The sequence below is a fragment of the Microcaecilia unicolor genome, chromosome 6, assembly GCF_901765095.1.
Source record: "Microcaecilia unicolor chromosome 6, aMicUni1.1, whole genome shotgun sequence".
NCBI classification, from domain to species: domain Eukaryota; kingdom Metazoa; phylum Chordata; class Amphibia; order Gymnophiona; family Siphonopidae; genus Microcaecilia; species Microcaecilia unicolor.
The window spans coordinates 115,501,234-115,521,337 of NC_044036.1; the positions used below are offsets into that span (position 1 = coordinate 115,501,234).

Consider the following 20,104-nt stretch of genomic DNA (forward strand, 5'->3'; position numbering starts at 1 on the left):
TAAGTATTTTTTTTAAATAGTGTAAAAGTGACACATTTTAAAATTCATTATTTCTATTTTTGAATATAAAATGCTTCCAAACTTAGTCCAATAAGTAAATCTCTGTCCTATTTTTAATGGAGTTCTGTTTCATTTTATTATAGGGCTATTATGCATTGTTTATCACCCTGATTTGCTGTGCAACTAGGGCAGTTTTAGCAAATCTCCTAATAAACATAAATAAATAAATACCTTTGGGGCATACATACTTGGTTCTTTATATTTCATCTTGTATGGCTTTTTGCTACAGACTATACTCCTTGTGTGTTGTCTAAATCAATTCTAAGCTACTTGAAAAGGCTACTTTACAACAACTGCAAGACTTTTTAGATGAGAATAATATCCTAGATATGCCTCAATTTGGCTTTAGGTTGAAACATTCGACTGAAACTCTTTTGATCTCAGTATTTAACTCCATTCTTACTGATTTTGAGCTAGGTACACAACACTTTATGGTGATTTTAGATATTACGGCTGCTTTTGATACTATTCATAATGATCTTTAGCTAAATTATATTAGATCTTTGGATATTGATAATACAGCATTAACTTGATTTAAGTCTTTTTATCACCATGCTGCTTTCATGTTCAAAAAGAGTTTGATCAGTCGGATTGGAAAATCCTTTCTGCTGGTGTTCTGCAAGGTTTGGAGATGTTGGAACACACATAGAGGGGCATTTTCGATAGAACATCTAAATCAGAATTTGGACATTTTACAAAAACGTCCAAATTCTGAACAGGAAAGCAGGTCATTTTTCAAAAAGATAGATGTCTATCTTTTGTGTTCGACAATACTATGGACGTCTTGTGATTTGGATTTTATTTTTGGTCCATTTTCGAATAAAAAAAACGTCCAAATGCAAAATATCGAAAACAGAGGAGTGCCTTAATGGTTAGTGCAGCAGGCTTTGATCCTGGCAACATGGGTTCAATTCCCACTGCTGCTCCTTGTGACTTTGGGCAAGTCAAATGCACAAGGGGCATTTTTGGATATGACATCTAAGACTGAATTTGGACGTTTTTTGTAAAACATCCAAAATCAGAACAGAAAAGGTAATTTTCTACAAAAAAAAGTCTATCTTTTCCTTTTGAAAATGCTGTTTGGAAAAACGTTTTGTGATTTGGATGTTTTATTTTTTGATCCATTTTCAAACAAAAAAAACATCCAAATGCAAAATGTACAAAATACACAAGAAAATCCACAATAGAGTGAAACCATTCACATGTTCTAAGTGTGGGAAAAGCTTTGTTTGTACTGTAAATCTCAAAGTACATCAGAAAGTCCGCACAGGAGAGAAACCATTTGCATGTATAGAGTCTGGTAAAAGCTTTGGTCAGAAGATAAACCTCACAATGCACCAGAGAATATACACAGGAGTGAAACCATTTACATATCCTGAGTGTGGTACAAGCTTTGGTTGGAAATAAAGCCTCACACGGCATCAGAGAATCCACACAGGGATGAAACCATTTACATACACTGAGTTGGTAAAAGCTTCAGTTGCATTGGGACAGGTAATTAGAGAATGTACACTCTTGCTATGAAGTATAGAAAAATAGTACTCTGGTATTTAGATATATGTAATGAGACCTCCTTTTCATCTATAGATCTGAATTCAAATCCCAAACCTAATGATAAACAATAGACACAAGGCTCAGATGTTATTAAAAAAAATAGAAAGCTTGGCGTCAGGTAGAATAGTGGAAAAGTGGCATCCCAGGAAAGCAATAGGACGGAGTTTAAAAAGGGGTTAGATAGATTCCTAAAGGACAAGTCCATAGACCGCTATTAAATGGACTTGGAAAAACTCCGCATTTTTAGGTATAACTTGTCTGGAATGTTTTTACGTTTGGGGAGCGTGCCAGGTGCCCTTGACCTGGATTGGCCACTGTCGGTGACAGGATGCTGGGCTCGATGGACCTTTGGTCTTTCCCAGTATGGCACTACTTATGTACTTATGTACTTATCCTTGGGGGCACTGCAGTAGACATAATAAAATGCCCCCATGTACACATCTCACCATTGCTCCCTTACCTTGTCTGCTGAGCCCCCCAAAACCCACTTCCCCCAACTTTACACCACTACCATAGCCCTTACAGGTGAAGGGAGCACCAATATGTGGGTACAGTGGGTTTCGGATGGGTTTTTGGAAGGCTCACAGTTTCCTCCACAAGTGTAACAAATAGGGGGAGATAGAAGCCTGGGCCCACCTGTCTGCAGTGTACTGCATCACTACTAGACTACTCCAGGGACCTGCATGCTATTCTAATGGACCTGTCCTATTCTGGATTAAAAACTGGTTGAAGGATAGGAAACAGAGAGTGGGGTTAAATGGGCAGTATTCACAATGGAGAAGGGTAGTTAGTGGGGTTCCTCAGGGGTCTGTGCTAGGACCGCTGCTTTTTAATATATTTATAAATGATTTAGAGATGGGAGTAACTAGCGAGGTAATTAAATTTGCTGATGTCACAAAGTTATTCAAAGTCGTTAACTTGTGACAGGATTGTGAAAAATTACAGAAGGACCTTACAAGACTGGGAGACTGGGCGGCTAAATGGCAGATGACGTTTAATGTGAGCAAGTGCAAGGTGATGCATGTGGGAAAAAAGAACCTGAATTATAGCTACATCATTCAAGGTTCCACGTTAGGAGTTACGGACCAAGAAAGGGATCTGGGTGTCGTCGTCAATAATACACTGAAATCTTCTGCTCAGTGTGCTGCTGCGGCTAGGAAAGCGAATAGAATGTTGGGTATTATTAGGAAAGGTATGGAAAACAGGTGTGAGGATGTTATAATGCCGTTGTATCACTCCATGGTGCGACCGCACCTTGAGTATTGTGTTCAATTCTGGTCGCCGCATCTCAAGAAAGATATAGTAGAATTGGAAAAGGTGCAGCGAAGGGTGACTAAAATGATAGCGGGGATGGGACGACTTCCCTATGAAGAAAGACTAAGGAGGCTAGGGCTTTTCAGCTTGGAGAAGAGACGGCTAAGGGGAGACATGATAGAGGTATATAAAATAATGAGTGAAGTGGAACAGGTGGATGTGAAGCGTATGTTCACGTTTTCCAAAAATACTAGGACTAGGGGGCATGCGATGAAACTACAGTGTAGTAAATTTAAAACAAATCGGAGAAAAGTTTTCTTCACCCAACGCATAATTAAACTCTGGAATTCGTTGCCGGAGAACGTGGTGAAGGCGGTTAGCTTGGCAGAGTTTAAAAAGGGGTTAGATGGTTTCCTAAAGGACAAGTCCATAAACCACTACTAAATGGACTTGGGAAAAATCCACAATTCCAGGAATAACATAATGTTAGGCACGATTAATTAAGCTAAGTAACATTATTTTTTGGTTTAGCAACTGTTTAGCATCACGGTTTAGACTATTGCTTACAGGGCAGAGTAAACCGTATATGTAGCCTTCACACATCTATTAGTGGAGTTTTTTGACCAGTGATAAAAAACGGAGTCAAAACTGCGCTGGCATTTGAGTGCATTTTGTACATTGTTGCCAAGCGATGACAACTGAGGTCTTTTTCTCCACTTTAAACTGAAAAAAGAAACACTACACATTTGTTACCACACAATTTCTAATTCTTGGGTTAGTTTAGCTTTTTTCAGCTCATTATTAGCATTATTTAAAAACACCATCTTGGAAGCCCAGACCAGATGCATTCCACGTATTTACAAATGTGGAAAGAAGAGCAAACGACAACTAGCATGGTTAAAAGGTGAAGTGAAAGAGGCTATTAGAGCCAAAATAAATCCTTCAAAGAAGGGAAAAAGGACCCAAAGAAAAAAATAAGAAGCAACATAAGCACTGGCAAGTTAGATGCAAACCACTGATAAAGAAGGCTAAAAGAGAATATGAAGAGAAACTTGCTACAGAGGCAAAAACTCAGTCACAACTATTTGAGGTATATGAGAAGCAAAAAAAGACTGTGAGGGAATCCATGGGATCGTTAGATCATGAAGGAGCAAAAGGGGCACTCAAGGAAGACAAGACCATAACAGAGAGACTAAATGAATTCTTTTCTTTGGTCTTTATGGATGAAGCTATAAGAGATATACCTGTACCAGAAATGATTTTCAAGGATGATGATGCAGAAGAAGTAAAAGAAATCTCGGTGAACCTGGAAGATGTACTGAGCCAAATCGACAAATTAAAAAGTACTAAATCACTTGGACTGGATTGCGTGCATACTAGGGTACTCAAAGAACTCAAACATGAAATTGCTGATCTGTGTTAGTGATCTGTAACCTGTCGTTAAAATTGTCTGTACTACCTGAAGATTGGAGGGTGGCCAATGTAACGCCGATTTTTAAAAAGGGTTCCAAGGGTCATCCGGGAAATTACAGACCGATAAGCCTGACTTCAGTGCCAGGCAAAATAGTGGAAATTATTATAAAGAATAAAATTATGGAACACATAAATAAACATGGTTAAATGGGACAGAGTTGGCATGGATTCAGCCAAGGGAAGTCTTGACTCAACAATTTGCTTCATTTCTTTAAAGGCATGAATATACATGTCAATAAAGGTGAGCTGGTTGAAGTAGTGTATCTAGATTTAAAGACTCCTGAGAAAATTAAAGAGTCATAGAATAGGAGGCAAGGTTCTGTTGTGTATTAGGAATTGGTTATTGGACAGAATACAGAGGTTAGGTTTAAATGGCCATTTTTCTCATTGGAGGAGGGTGTATAGTGGAGTGCCACAGGGATCTGCACTGGGACCGGTACTATTTAACATTTTTATAAATGATCTGGAAATCAGAACAAATGAGGTAATTAAATTTGCATATGACAGAAAATTATTCAAAGTTATTAAACCACATGCAGACAGTGAAAAATTGGAGGAAGACCTTAGGTCATCCAAATGGAAGATGAAATTTAATGTGGACAAATGCAAAGTGATGCACATTGGGAAGAATTATCCAAATCATAGTTGCATTATGTTAGGGGTCCACCTTGGGAGTCAGCATCCAAGAAAAAGATCCAGGTTTCATTGTAGACAATACACTGAAATCTTATGCTCAGTGTGTGGTGGCAGCCAAAAAAAGCAAACAGGATGCTAGGAATTATTAGGAAAGGGATGGTAAATAAGACCAAAAATACTATATTGCCTCTGAATTGCTCCACGGTGCAACCTCACCTAGAGTATTGTGTTCAATTCTGGTTCCACATCTCAAAAAAATATAACTATTTTAACTTGTTTGGAACACTACCGGTAATGCAGCACTTCAGTCCGTTAGCCTCAGGGCCTTAACTAGGCTGTGGCCTGCCTCCAATGAAAAGAGAAAGATGAATCACTGGTGGTGGGGCATGGCCTAGCAAAGGCCTCGAGGCTGGCTGACTGAATCGCTGTGCTGCTGCTACCGGCTGGACTGCGAAGAGAAGGAAGGATGGCAGGAGACATGCAGGTGTCACGTACCTGGAACATCAGGTGTGGAGACAGGAGGTTTCCCCTAACATACACCTCTCTTCAGCTCCGGTTGTACTCGTCCATATTTTGGACTCACCTACACTTTGGGCGCGCCTACTCTGATGTCGGATGCCTTCAGTTTAAAACTAGGAGTTTCCCTCCTCTCTTTCCCTCAGCTACTTCTTCCTGGTATCTGGTGCATTCCTGCTATGATTACTCCTGTTTTACCTGGTTTTGACTCTCTGCCTAGACCAGACATTGCTGGACTGCTGCCTGCCCTGACTCTGTGCTTAGACCTGACTTTTGCTGGATTGCTGCCTGGACCTGACTTCGCTGGATTGCTGCCTGCCGTGACTCTGTGCCTGGACCTGACCTCTGCTGATTAGTTATCTGTCTCTGTCATCTCCTGTCCTGCTCTCATCCCACTTCCAAGTCCTGCTGGCCATCTGAACCCAGGGGTTCAACTGCTGGGGAACGGTGATCACTGCAGGTGAAGCGTGGGGATTTCTGACTGCTGATCTTCGGATCAGCACAAGGGCTCACTCCATTTCTGGACATTGTGACAGCGGGCCACAATGTACCCCTGCTAATGATTCACGTACCCCTAGGGGTACACGTACCACATGTTGAGAACCTCTGATCTAGATTGCCACCTCTCATCTAGATTGCCACCTCTCCATTGTAGTTGGGTTAGTCAGAACCAGAAACTTATAGTCTTCAAAAAAGTGGGTTTTGGATAAGGAGTGTTGCATCAGAGGTTTTTAATTTTTACTGCTCTGTGTTTGCACTTTTATGTTGTTGAATTGTTTTATAGTTCTAAGGAAACAGGGCAGGTGATCTGTAAAATCCAAGGCAGCGACAAAAAGAAGCAGATCACAATGAGAAAAATTCCTTCTAGGTCCTTATTCTTGTGAGGTCTGAAAATAAACCAAACAAGACTGACACTGGCCGTGTTTTGCCCACGCAAGGGCTGCATCAACGGCTTGGTAATACTAATAACAGATAAAACAACAATTTATTAGTAAAATCATAAATACACAATAAAAGAGTAAATGAATAAATGTATATTGGTAAAATTTAAAACACACCAAGAGATGTACATAATACTCAAATATAAATAATTAAAACAAGCAAATACCAAATAAAATAGTCTATGATCACAAGATAAAAGGATACCTACACAAACACACACCTTACCACTTTGGTTCAAAACTGAAAAATAAATAAATACCAACTCTCTCCAAAAGATGGCAGCCTCACACAGCACTCCAGCAACATCATTTCTGGCAACAATACTGCAGCTTCAGACTGAAGCACTGTTAAATATGTCCAGGTCAAAGGCAATGTGCTAAGGAGCATATAATTATTTTACTATTAAAACTAAAGTTATATAGGGAAATAATTAAACAAAAACATTCACAAAATCTTTATTAACGAAGAATATAAATTAAACTAAAAATCACGCAAAAAACACCCTTAAGGAATAACACATTAAAAAAACAACCCAAACAAAAAACATGCCAAGAAACAGTAAACAGCAAAAAAAAACCTAAAAGCCAAGCTGGATGCCATGTGGACCGGTAAAAAATAACTCAAGTTACTTTAACCCATTAGTGCCCAATGTTCCCATATTTGTTTCCACATATGGGAACATTGGGCACTAATGGGTTAAACAAAGGAAAACACCATGAATTCAAAACAGTAACAGAAGTGCTAACCAATAACATCAGTGTGTTCCAATGATGTCATTAGTGTGTTCCAACATTGGGGTCTATATTCTTTCAATGAAAATGCATCAATCAAGTCCCAAAGAAGCCCAAAAGCATAGTTAGAAAGCTAAAAAAACCCCACATAAAATAGGCAATAGAGCAATCTTGTATCATCATTAGTTATAGGTGAAACTGCTCTTAAACATCTAAATGGGTAAAAAATCATGCATGAACATTCAAATAAAAGTTTTAATGTAAATGCATGATTTTTACCCATTTAGATGTTTAAAAGCAGTTTCACCTGTAACCAATGATGATATGGGTATATGATCAGGTAAGAAACTAATTATAATATAGGACATCTCACTTTTCTAAAGCTTGACCATAAGATGCACATTATATACACATAATAAATAAATAAATATTCACAGTATCCATTGAAAATCATATATATACAGACTTATCAATGTCCATATTTAGTCCTCCAGGAGAGAGAGTGCCAAAATCAAAAATAAATCTTTGATCCATCTTGAGCAGAAGATTGCCCAACAAGCCATTTTCCAGGAATTCCTGGGTACCACAAGTAAACAAAATTTGTATTCTTCAAAGACATGACCTGCTGCCAATGTGTGGTCGACTAGCGGTATCTCTGTTGCCTCTTCATAGCTCTCCTATGCTCCATAATTCTAATATTGAACCTTATCTTAGTCTTGCCAATGTAGACCAGCCCACAGGGGCACATGACAGCATATATGACACATTCAGTCTTACAGTTAGAAAATTGCTTAAGCCCAAACTCTTTGCCAGTTGAGGGATTAGTGAATATTTTAGTGTTCATATTAACTTTACATACGGAACAACTTCCACACTTAAATTATCCCATTGGCAAATTCCTTATTCTATTTTGCACTGGCAATGAATCTGGTAAGCATGTCTCATACCTTTCTCTTTTATACTCTATCATCAGTCCCTTATTGGAGAAGGGTTCTAAACTTTGAACAATATGCCAGTTTTCTTTTATGATCTTAACAATCCGACTTGTGTGAAAGGTAATGTACACACAACCTTATCATTTTTCTTTTTTTCTCCTGGTTTAAAGCAGTCTCCCTATCAATATGTCAATGCTTTCTGAAACACTTTTCAACACATGATGCAGGACAGCCTCTTTCTCTAAATATCCTCTTCATTTCATGGGATCTTTCCCTAAAGTCTTTTCAAACATAAAAATTGACTGTAAGGAAGATGTGTTTTAAAAGATGTACTATGACAGCTATCATAATCCAAATATTTATTAACATCTCTGGGTTTACGGCAGATATCGGTCTCAAATTTGTCACCATTGATATTGATCTTTATATCAAAGAAAGGCACACTTCGTGTATCATAGCATATCTGAAATCTCAAATTTGTATCTAAATTATTCAACCATTTATAAAACTCTTTAAGCTATTCTTCTGTGCCCTTCCAAATCATAAAGATGTCATCAGTGTACTTTTTCCAGAGTAATACATTGGCCTCATAAGGATGATCTGAAAGAAACAATTTTTCAAAATTACCCATATCATTTCCTTCAGCACCCAATTCCTCCTGTGTTCAATTTACTTATCGGTTAACCCCATTATATTACGTTTACTACAAATTGTATATTCTTCTTACGACTTTGTAATTCTTTATATTGTTACTGTGTAAGCCGCATTGAGCCTGCCATATGTGGGAAAGCGCGGGGTACAAATGTAATAAATAAATAAATAAATAAATAAAATATATAAATTAGTTATAGAGGGGGCCATAGTGGCTCCCATAGCTGTGCCTTTTATCTGACAGAACTTGTCATTAAAACAAAAGTAGTTCTTAGTTAATGTTATAGCTGCATGTTCAACAATAAATTAAGTGAGGACTCTCAGATAGAAGTCTCTTCGTGTAATGGTGTCCCTGATAATCTAAATAGCCTCTTTCTTTGGTATATTGGTGTATAAAGATTCCACATTGAGTGTAGTTAGAATCATATTTTAAGTGCATGTTATGGTGTTTAAAGGGTTACAGGTTATAATATTTTTATACTGCTAATACCTTATCCATTTAAAGTGGTTCACAATAAGATTACAACAGTCCTAATAAAATAAAAATGATTTAAGAGACAAACCTAGTTAGAAATAAGAAATTCCTGAAAAATTACAGTTTTGGGCATCTCTCTAAAATGTACATTATTTAAATTGTCTAAAAAACAAACTGAAAAAGACCACAATATTTTAGGTGCTTGATAGCCAAAAAGCATATCACAAATCCTAGACATCTTAACCCCTCCAACTAAAGGAATTCAAAAGAACAGTTTAAAGTTCTTCTACTTCTAAAAGACCTTGAAAATTCGAAATGGAACAACAAATGTTCAGGACGATCACCTTGAAGAACATGAATATACAAGAAAATTTAAACAGAATCCTGACCTCCATAGGGAACCAATAAAGGTCCAAATAAAATAGAGAAATCCTGGCACATTTATGTAAAGAAAAAATCAGTCTAACTTCAGTGTTTTGTTGTCACGTCGCTGCAAGCGATCTGGAGTAGTGAGCCCTTGAGCTGCTGCCAGAGAGCGGCAGCAGCAGACAAAATCCCCCAACCAGGACTGGACAAACGAGCAAGGATGGAGCTGGAATCTGGAACGGATTTGGCTTGGCTGGACTGGAACCAAATGCTGGAATAGACTTGGCTGGAATAACAGGACTGGAGCAACTGGACTTCACCTGCGCTGACCACCATTTCCCAGAGATTGAGCCCCTAGGTGCGGGCAGCCTGCAGGACTTACAAGACGGAGCTGGTAGACAAGAAATGCTGGACCAGACTGACTGGAACAACAGGATTCTCACACCGGACACTGGATACTGAAACAAGCTTGACTAAAACAGGGTGAAGGATTCACAGACAGGCTAGACAGAAACAGGGCCAGGGTATACATACCAGCTTGAAAGAAGCAGGGCTCAGGATATACAGACAAGCTTAGCAGAGGCAGGGTTTAAGATACACAGTCGAGCAGGGACTATCTCTTCATGTTCAAGTGTACAGCGCTGTGTACATCTAGTAGCGCTATAGAAATGATAAGCAGTAGTAGTAGTAGTAAAGGTAAAGGGGTAAGAGCAGGGGAGGACTGAAGCTTAATACAAACACAGGACTAAGCTGACACAGGACAAGAACTAAAGCTAAAGGTAAAAGGGGTAAGAACAGGGGAGGACTGAAGCTGAATACAAACACAGGACTAAGCTGAGACAGGACAAGAACTAAAACTAAAGGTAAAAGGGGTAAAACAGAGCTGCCATGTTACCCATTCCAGGAGGGAGACTTTTTGGCCAGTCCTGGATTTCTGCCAACTTCACCCTGGTGCATTATGGGACCTACAGCACTGATTTTAATGGATAGAATCATGGACTTCAAATACTACACTGCTTTGGGATGTAAGTTTAAAATCATGACTGGCTAAAAAGTCTCCCTCCTGGAATGGGTAACTTGGCAGCTCTGGGTAAGAGCAGGGGAGGACTGAAGCTGAATACAAATACAGGACTAAGCTCAGACAGGACAAGAACTAAAACTAAAGGTAATGGGCAAGATGGAGGCAGAACTCAAGGCAGGCCACACAGACAAACAACAGAACTAAGGCAGAAAGCTAAAAGGCTAACAGGTAGCCACAAGGTCACACAAACACACAACAGAACTCTAGACAAGAACAAACAGAAGTGCCACAGGCACACCAACTAGAAACAAGGCAAGGCAGAAATGCGAACTGCATACAAACTGACCTCAAGACCTTTGGAGTTGCAAAGGCAAACTAGAAAGTTTCCAGCTGGTTAATAAAGGCAATCTCACAGCTGAGATCACCAGTAAAGGTGAGGCATAGAACCTTTTAGCGCATACTAATGATAGAGACACCCATTATATTTCTACGGGAGTCTCTATCGTTAGCGCATGCTAAAAGGTTTGCATCCAACAGGGCCCTTAGTCTTCTCAGGATTTGAGTTTATAATTTAGAGCATCCAAGTGCTAATGAAAGACCTACAACTCTGAATAGCTGTAGAGATATCGTCCAAAGAGTCTAAAATAGGAATGAGAATGGTAATATCATCAGCATAATTATGAACAAAAATCCCTTATCAGCAAAAGCCTTCCTAACGTATGTAAAAATACATTAAAGAATGTTGATGAAAGAGGTGAACCCTGTGGAACCCCACATGAGTGTGACCAACTTTCTGAAAAAAATTCTGCTTTACCTTATATGATCTAGTAGACAAAAATCCCCTGAACCAATTCATGTCAGCTGAGTCTCGAATATAGGAATGAATCTGTTTCACAAACAGCCTGAGGAACATATCTGTAAATATTGACAATAGCTCTAACACAGATTCAATAGCAGAAATAATTGGTCTGCTGGGAGGGGAATGTATCGACTTATGAATTATGGGGAGAATGTAAATCGTGGGGAGAACAGGTTCCTTGATACTTAAAAAAATCTATCTCCTTGTGAGTCAAATTCTGACCTTCTTTTCCAAACTTGATTACTCTATCAAATTCTTGCTGTAGATCTAGTGTTGGATCAATCTTAATTTTTTTTTAAAAAGGTATTATCGTCTGATTGTCTCTGGATCTCAGCAATGTATACTTCCTTGTCCATCACACCAGTAGCTCCCCTTTTGTCTCCTGGTTTAATAACTATTTTACTTATTTCATTTATATCCCACATTATCCTGATAGATTAGGTTTAATGTGGATAAAAACTTATTGTGACTAATAGTACAAAGAGTAATGCAGGATAGTATACATTAATTAATAATAAAATAATTGAGGATTGAGTAATTACAATATGTAATATGGAAATGAATGCTAGACGCAAAAAGGTAACAATTTATAGTCATCCATGTATAACAACAATTAGAATGGGAACTGAGAAATTGAATAATTGTACAATTAGGAGTTTTAATTAAGATTATCTGTGAGAAATTGCTTAAACAGAGAGGCTTTATGGTATTTCCGGAATATCAAATAATTAGGTTCCCATCTGATGAATTTCGGGAATGGATTCCACCATTTGCTACAGAGGTAAAAGAATCCTGACATACATGTAGACTGACTTGTAGATCACATTTTTGCAACTGGGATAGTGGTGGAGGGTTAGATAATCTCTTGAACCAAGGAGAACGTTGCAAAGGGGGAGATCAATTAAAAATTGCATATAATCAGGGGTTAAGCCATATAGAGTTTTGAAAACAAATATACATAGTTTGAATGTTATTCTGGCTTTGAATGGGAGCCAATGTAACTTTATAAGCAAAGAGGCTGCACTTTCAAATCTTGTAGCCTTGTAGACTAATCTGGCTGCTGTATTTTGAGTTGTCTGCAGTTTTTTCAAGGAAGAATTCTTACAGCTAGCCAGTGGCGTACCAAGGGGGAGGCGGTGGGGGCGGTCCGCCCCGGGTGTCAGTGGGTGGGGGGGTGCTCCATCGGCGCTGCAGACTGCAGGCAGCCCGCGTCTCCTGCCTCCATCCTGCTGTGCCTTTTAAAGAAAAATCTGAAAAGCGGCATGGCAGGCATGCTTCGCGTCTGCCCTGCCTGCTTGTAAAAGAAAGTGCCAGCAAATCTCCTTGTTGACGTCACGACGTCGCGTCGGGTCTTCCCTCACTGGGTCCCGCCCTCGCGGAGGGCGGGACCCAGTGAGGGAAGACCCGACGCAGCGTCGCGACGTTGACGAGGAAATTTGCCGCTTTCTTTTACAAGCAGGCAGGGCAGACACGAAGCATGCCTGCCATGCCGCTTTTCAGATTTTTCTTTAAGGCACAGCAGGAAGGAGGCAGGAGATGAGGGCTGTCGTCTCTCCACGAAGGTGGCAGGTGGGTCGAGTTGGGGGGGCTTAGATGGGAGAGGAGGACTGGGGAGGGGGTTTTCAAATGGGAGAAGGGGACTCGGGAGGGGGGCCTCAGATTGGAGAAGGGGACTGGGGTGGGGATGGGGGTCTCAGAGGGGAGAAGGGGACTGGGGTGGGAAGGGGGATCTCAGATGGGAAAAGGGGGGTGGGATCTCAGATGGGAGAAGGGGACGTGGGGAGGGGAGTCTCAGATGGGAGAAGGGGACTGGAGTGGGGAGGGGGTCTCAGATGGGAGAAAAGGGGACTGGGGTGGGGAGGGGGATCTCAGATGGGAGAAGAGGAGAGAAGGGGACCGGTGGGGAGAAGGGGGGTGGGGAAGGGGCCATGCGAGAAAATGGGAGCCATGCCTGGGGCTGGTGGGAAAATGAGTCTGGGGCTGAAAAGGGGTCCCTAATGCAAGGCATGTGGATGAAGGGGGCTGGAAGTGGGGGGGCTGAAAAGGGGCAGGGGCAGAAACTGGGGGGACTGGGGGCTGAAAAGGGGACAGGGAGAAGTGGCTGGGGCTGAAGCTCAGGACTGGTGAGAGAAAAGGGCTGGGGCTGAAACTGCGGACTGGTGGGATAGTGGAGCTGAAAAGGGGGGGCAAGTGGGAGATGTGGGCTGGGGCTAGAACTAGGGGCAGGTGGGATAAGAGGGCTGGAACTGGGGGCTGAAAAAAGGGGCAGAGAGAGAGGGGACAGACGATGGATGGATGGGGGGGAAGAGGGAGGGCAGACCCTAGATGGATGGGGGGAGAGGGGAGGGCAGACCCTGGATGGATGGAAGGGGGTGAGGGAGGGCAGACCCTGGATGGATGGGGGGGAGAGAGGGAGGGCAGACAGTGAATGGAAGTGGGAGAGAGAGAGGGCAGACAGTGAATGGAAAGGGCAGGGAGAGAGGGCAGACATTGGATGGCGGGGACAGCAGAGAGGGCAGACATTGGATGGCAGAGAAAGAACGAAGACGAATGCTGGATGGAAGGAAGACAGTGAAAAGAAGATGAGGAAAGCAGAAACCAGAGACAACAAACTGTAAATAAAATATATATTTTTGTTTATTTTTTTGTTTTGGATAAAGTAGTATTGTAGCTGTGTTAATGTTTATAATAGAACATGTAAATAAGGTAATCTTTTTATTGGACTAATTTTAATAAATTTTGACTAACTTTCGGAGAACAAAACCCCCTTCCTCAGGTCAGGTTAGGATACTGTAACACACTATACTGTATTGACCTGAGGAAGAAGGTTTTGGCCTTTGACAGCTAAATGTATTAGTCCAATAAAATGGTATTTTATTTTCTGTATTTGTTTTATTTCTATTTGTTAATTTGTAAAGCGGTGATTGGTATTTGTTAGTTTTTTTTCAAATTTACATCTGCTGTCTTTATATTTTGCACAGTACTAGGGGACATTTTCTGTTTCTGTGGTGTTGCATTGTATGCAGAGTCTGGCATTTTGGGGGTTCAGTTTAATTTTTGTCTAAATAGAAAGTTTATGATTACTTGTTCTATAGTGGATTAGGGTGTATCTGTGTTTGTGAAAAAGACATGACGTTCAGTGACTGTGCAGGATTGACGATCTGTACTATCTGTCTGGTTTCGTTTTACAATAGGTGAATTGATGTTCTAGTGCTCACTGTAGTGTTTAAGATGCTTCCTTTTTCCTTGTGTGACTCATAGAAATGACTGCTTATGGTATGGTAGAATTGCTCTATAGGTCCTGAGTGTTTTGTATTCTCGGAATGCCTAGTACTGGATTTTGGAGGGGGGTGTTAAAAAATGACCGGCCCCGGGTATCAACTACCCTAGGTACGCCACTGCAGCTAGCATAAAAGATATTACAATAATCAAAGTGTGATAAAACTAATGTTTGTACTAAGGTTCTAAACATATCATTAGGGAAGAGAATCTTGATTCTTTTTAGTTTCCATGTTGCTTTAAAGATTAAATGTGGCAACAATATGAACCTCTGTGGGAACCTACTATCCAACTTCCTAGAATAAGCAGTTAAAGGCCCACCACCACCCTCTGAGCTCTCAGCACCAAAACTGTAGCCACTATCACTCCTTCCTACCAATACCCACAACACATGCAGCATATAATAGCAACCTGTGGTCTAAAGTATTGAATACCACAGTCAAATCCAATATTACCATCACCACACCACCTCTTTCATCCACGATCCTCAGATTTCTGTATCCAAATGCATGATCCTGTACTGTTTTGCATTGAATAGTAGTTTATTTATTAGGGTTTATTTACCGCCTTTTTGAAGGAATTCACTCAAGGCGGTGTACAGTAAGTTGCCACACATTTGACCATTCCTCAAGCTTACTTAGATCACTTGTCAATCTACTTCTTCAGAGGTGTCCACACTATTGCAGATTTGTGTATCATCAGCAAAGAGACAGTTTTCCTTCTAACCTTATAGCAATTTTGTTCACAAAAATATTGAAAAGAACCAATCCTAGGACCAGTCCCTGAGGAACTGTCACTGATCTCTCTACAGACTAATTCGATTTACCACCACCCTCTAATTACTCAATCAATTTCTAATGCAGTCTATCAGTCCCAGTTCCAGGAGGTTTGGTATAGTAATGAGCCTGTTATCCAGGACAGTATCTATAACTTTGCTGAAATCTAAGAAAATCACATTCAGCATATATGCAAAATCTAATTTTCTAGTTCCTCAATCAAAGAAATCAATCATAATATATTCAATGCACATAACAATAGATACTGCCACCTACTAGGCTCATAGAGCAATGACAAATGGATGATAAGGTTCTTCCTAAAAATATCAAGGATAGTCCCTCGGAACTAACCCTGCTGTCTTGATTTGATTGGAACTTCTTAATGCAAGCATTTCTACCTTATTTTGTATTACTGCATTATGGCTTGTTTTTGCTTTCTATCTATACATTACATTGAGGATGTCATTAGGATTCCTCTCTTTATAGACTCTGGCCAGAGGAAGGTACAAGGTTTAGTGTAGAGGAATTAATGACGACTCCTGCTCAAGCAAAAATAATGTCCTCTCGCAAGCTAATTACGGGCAAACTTCCTCTCCCAGAGTGCTGTGATGTCTTGGAAATGGTTACAGGAATCTACTTCCAACTATTATACTGTAGTGTAATGCAGGAATCTTTTATTAACATTGTTGATGTTCTCTCCACAGATTACTCTGCCGTTCTTGTGATTCTAGCTCTGATAATCGTAATCACTACTGTGGTGATATTTCTTAACAGAAAGAAACTGAGGAGATGTATACTTAAGGACAGGGGGCCAGCAGGTAAGGGAAATTACACAGGACATGACATACTAGAAGAAAAGCTTACCAGAAATGAACCATGCTTTTAAGATCATTATGTCCCCATCAATTGAATTATCTTCCAGGAGGATGTTTGCCTTCACTACAGTCGTAGTACAATTTACTTCCTTGGTGAGATTATAAAACACAACTGTGCATGCTTTCTACTTTCTGGTGCACAATGAAGCACATACATAGATGTAAGAGGTTTCAGTTACTTGCTTTACAACAAAGAGCTGGTAGCAACTAAGCAGAGTCAAGGAAGAAAGTTTATCTGCATAATACAAACACTTTGGGGGCAATTCTTCAACTGGGCGACCTCAAGCGACAGTGTAGGATCCTGTTCTATAACTGAACCAAAAAGGCGCTTAGGTTCCATCATAGAATACTAGTGTAACACAGTATTGACCCGACTAGCATGTAGGTACCCACACTTACAACATCCTTATAGCTTGTACAAGCACAGGGGCCTAAATGTGGCAGGGATGTGTGTAACTTACAGTATGTTGCAAGTTAACCACTAAAAAGGGAGCCTTGTGTTATCCTGCTCATGCCCCCCCCCCCATGTATGCCCCCCCTTGCAAATGCATGCTAAGTTCAGTGGTTATTTGCACAATAGCACTTAGGCATAATATTGAAATTTATGCATGTATTTGCTCACATATATGTCATTATGCTAAACATTTACACACATAAAAGTGCATGTATTGTGCACACCTATGGCCCAATATTGAAAAAGATGTATTTATTTATTAGGATTTATTTACCACCTTTTTGAAAGAATTCACTCAAGGCGCGATGTACAGTAAGAATAAATCAAACATAAGCAATACACAATTACAGCAGAAAAATATTTAAATAACAATAGAAAGTATGGTATAGTATACTACTTACAATGTCAACACAATACATAATAGAACATTTTAATAGACAGCATAGGGTATAAGCAAAGATGAAACATATAGATAGGTAAGGGAGTAAGAGGAGTTAGAAAATAAGGTGACTAATTTAAAGAAAGTTGCACATGAGGTCAGATAGATGATTAAATGTTATCTCAGGTAGGGTAGGAGTAGGCAGACTCGGGCGATGTAAGTGGGCAGGAGAGGCTCCAGCCCGCTTACATCGCCTGGGTCCACCCAACCGCCAGTATTCAGCAGCATTTAACCAGGCAGTGCTGCTGAATAATGGCTCCGACCAGCCGTAAAAAGTGGGCAGGTCAGGGGCCGCGTTGGGGAGGAGTGGGCAGTTATGCGGGTGGCAGCAGTATTGAGTGCTGGGACCCGTATACCTAACCTGGCCAAGTTAGGACAGCTCAAAAGCTGTCCTAAACAGGTTGGTTACCTATACGGGTCCCAGCATTGAATATCGGCTGGGACCCACATAACTTTTTTTTAGGTCCTGCGATCCCCCTGCCACCTCCCCCCCCCCCCCCGCCCCGATGCAGTCTCTCCTTCCCTTTCCCCCTCGCCCCAGCCTGTGGGAGTCACAACCTCTGTCCCCCCTGGAATGTCCCTCCAACACCCCCCCAGTTCAGACAGACAGACCCCCCTGAGCCTGCCTTCCATCCCTTGTGGTCCAGTGAGGCAGGAGCAATGCCTACTCGTTCCTACTCCTCACGGCTGCCTAAAGAAAATGGCTGCCGCAACCCCTCGTGGTACTACTGCGGAAGGGGGATTACAGGACTTTAAAAAATGTTATACGGGTCCTGGCTGCATATTGGCCAGGACCCGCATGAGCTCCAGTGGCTAGCTGCAGGGCAATTAGCCCTGGATATTCAGTGCCATTGCCCCCACGTGGCCAAGCACTGAATAGCCAGGGCTAATTTAGCTGGTGACAGTCAGTGTTTAAAAAAATTGCTGACTGTAATGCCAGACTAGTTTATAGAAGTGCCCTTTCTGTATACATTGGTATACTAAACCATGTCTTTTTAAAACCTAGTGACCAGAGAGCATGAATATTTTGCTGTTTTCAAGTCTTTAATCGGCATTCTGTTTGTTTTCAGAGTACGTGAATCTACGAGATCTTGTGGATTATGATAACAGCAATGGAACAGATGCCTTTCATGATGAAAAGCCTGCATCCATGAAAAGAGATTTCACAGAAGGGGAGGAAGAGGGAACTACAAGTCAGGATAATTCTATTACTGTTATAAACAGTGTAAATGAGGACAGTCTAAATTATGCTCTGAATGCAAATATTGATCGAGAGATGCTTCTCCTTGATTAATAATCCATTTCATGCATAGTAATTAGGGATAGCTAAAAAAATAAAACCTGACCAGTTTGAGGCCCCTGGGAATTGCAATTGTCCACTCGTGCTCTGAACAAAACAGAGAATATCCATTTTTAAAATTTAGGAACTCTTAAGATCATTTGGTTATTATGGTACATGTGTCTTTACAAAAGTCTACCAGTTAACTGTGCCTCTTGAAAAAAACATATCTTGGAAAAATATATAGCACTGGTGGAGGGGTTACTTTAGAGAAACCAAGCTTGGTGCCTATTTATAAAGATGAGAAACACAGGTATGCCCAAGTTCTCTTAAGCAACAACTCCTGCATCATCTGGAAGTAGGGCAAAGCTGACATTCAAACAGGAACGCACAGATTAGAGCATGGGTGATTAATATGTGATCTGTGGGCTAAGTGCAACTAAATTGACTACAGAAGAGATAGTGACCTGAGATTTCTTGGGAAAAAAGATATGTTTTACCTAATTAGATAGCATACATGAATTTATAATTTCAACTTGCAATTTGAGATAACTGTGACAAGGTAATTATAATTGTGTTGTAATTAAAACTTTGAAAGAGTTCAAGGAAGTGCAGGTATGCAGACTCAAACTGGATACATGGATAAAGCAGATGAATGGCACCTGGAGACTTATTTCCTATTGCTCAATTGCTCAGAGCTAAAAAAAAAAAAAAAAAAAATTGCAGATTTTGAACGATGGCAGATCAGTTTCCTGGAAATGAAGTCAGAATTTCACAAGAGATTCATGGATTTTGAGGAGTAAGAACCATGCTGTAAGTTCTGTGGTGGCCTTTAGATTAGAAACCTTATGTGTCTGAATTATCAAGCACCTGCCCTGTCAGTCAGGGTGACTCAGTTTCAAGAACAGACTGAGTTGAAATCAAACTCTCCCCCCACCTCCACAAAAAAAGGCACTGTATATCTGAGATTTCAGACACATATAGATGAATCTAAGAACTATTTTACATCTCTGATTATGTGACCAAACTGGGGGCAAGGTTTAGGTCCAGCTAGCTCTATGAAACTGCTGTATCAAAGCTGAGGGCCACCATTGGTGCTGTAATAAAGTCTGTTAAATACCAGTATTCTAATTAAATCCAACAAAATTGATTAGTGACTAGCACTGGGTCAATGACACTGCATTTTTCTATGAATAAAGTTGATTAAATTGTTTTTGGACTGCTGTTGTATTACTGCAAAAAAAAAAAAATTCATGCAGCTCACACACATACGGTTTTCTGATCATGTGGCCCACAAATGAAAACACCTGGAAGTCTAAAATGTAGGACTGGAGAGTAAGAGTAAATGGCACTAAACACAGAAACAGAGAAAATGACAGGATATAAAGACCATACAGCCTATAGCCAGGCTGCCCATCCATGCTAACTGCTAAGCTGTACAATCATTTCCTGTACCTCAGACTTCCTCTCTGTTTAGGGTTACCATTCGTCCGGATTTCCCCGGACATGTCCTCTTTTTGAGGGCTGTC

General features: G+C 40.5%; 1 protein-coding gene across 1 annotated transcript in view; it reads left to right on the forward strand.

Annotated features, from left to right (window-relative positions):
• LOC115471580 (deleted in malignant brain tumors 1 protein-like) overlaps positions 1-19,787 on the forward strand; it is a 339,289-nt gene extending 319,502 nt beyond the window's left edge. Inside the window, exons 19-20 of the mRNA XM_030205253.1 lie at positions 16,233-16,346; positions 18,367-19,787. Coding sequence (XP_030061113.1) covers positions 16,233-16,346; positions 18,367-18,590 — 338 coding nt within the window. The 3' untranslated portion in view covers positions 18,591-19,787. The remainder of the gene's footprint in view (positions 1-16,232; positions 16,347-18,366) is intronic.
• The last annotated feature ends 317 nt before the right edge of the window (positions 19,788-20,104 follow it).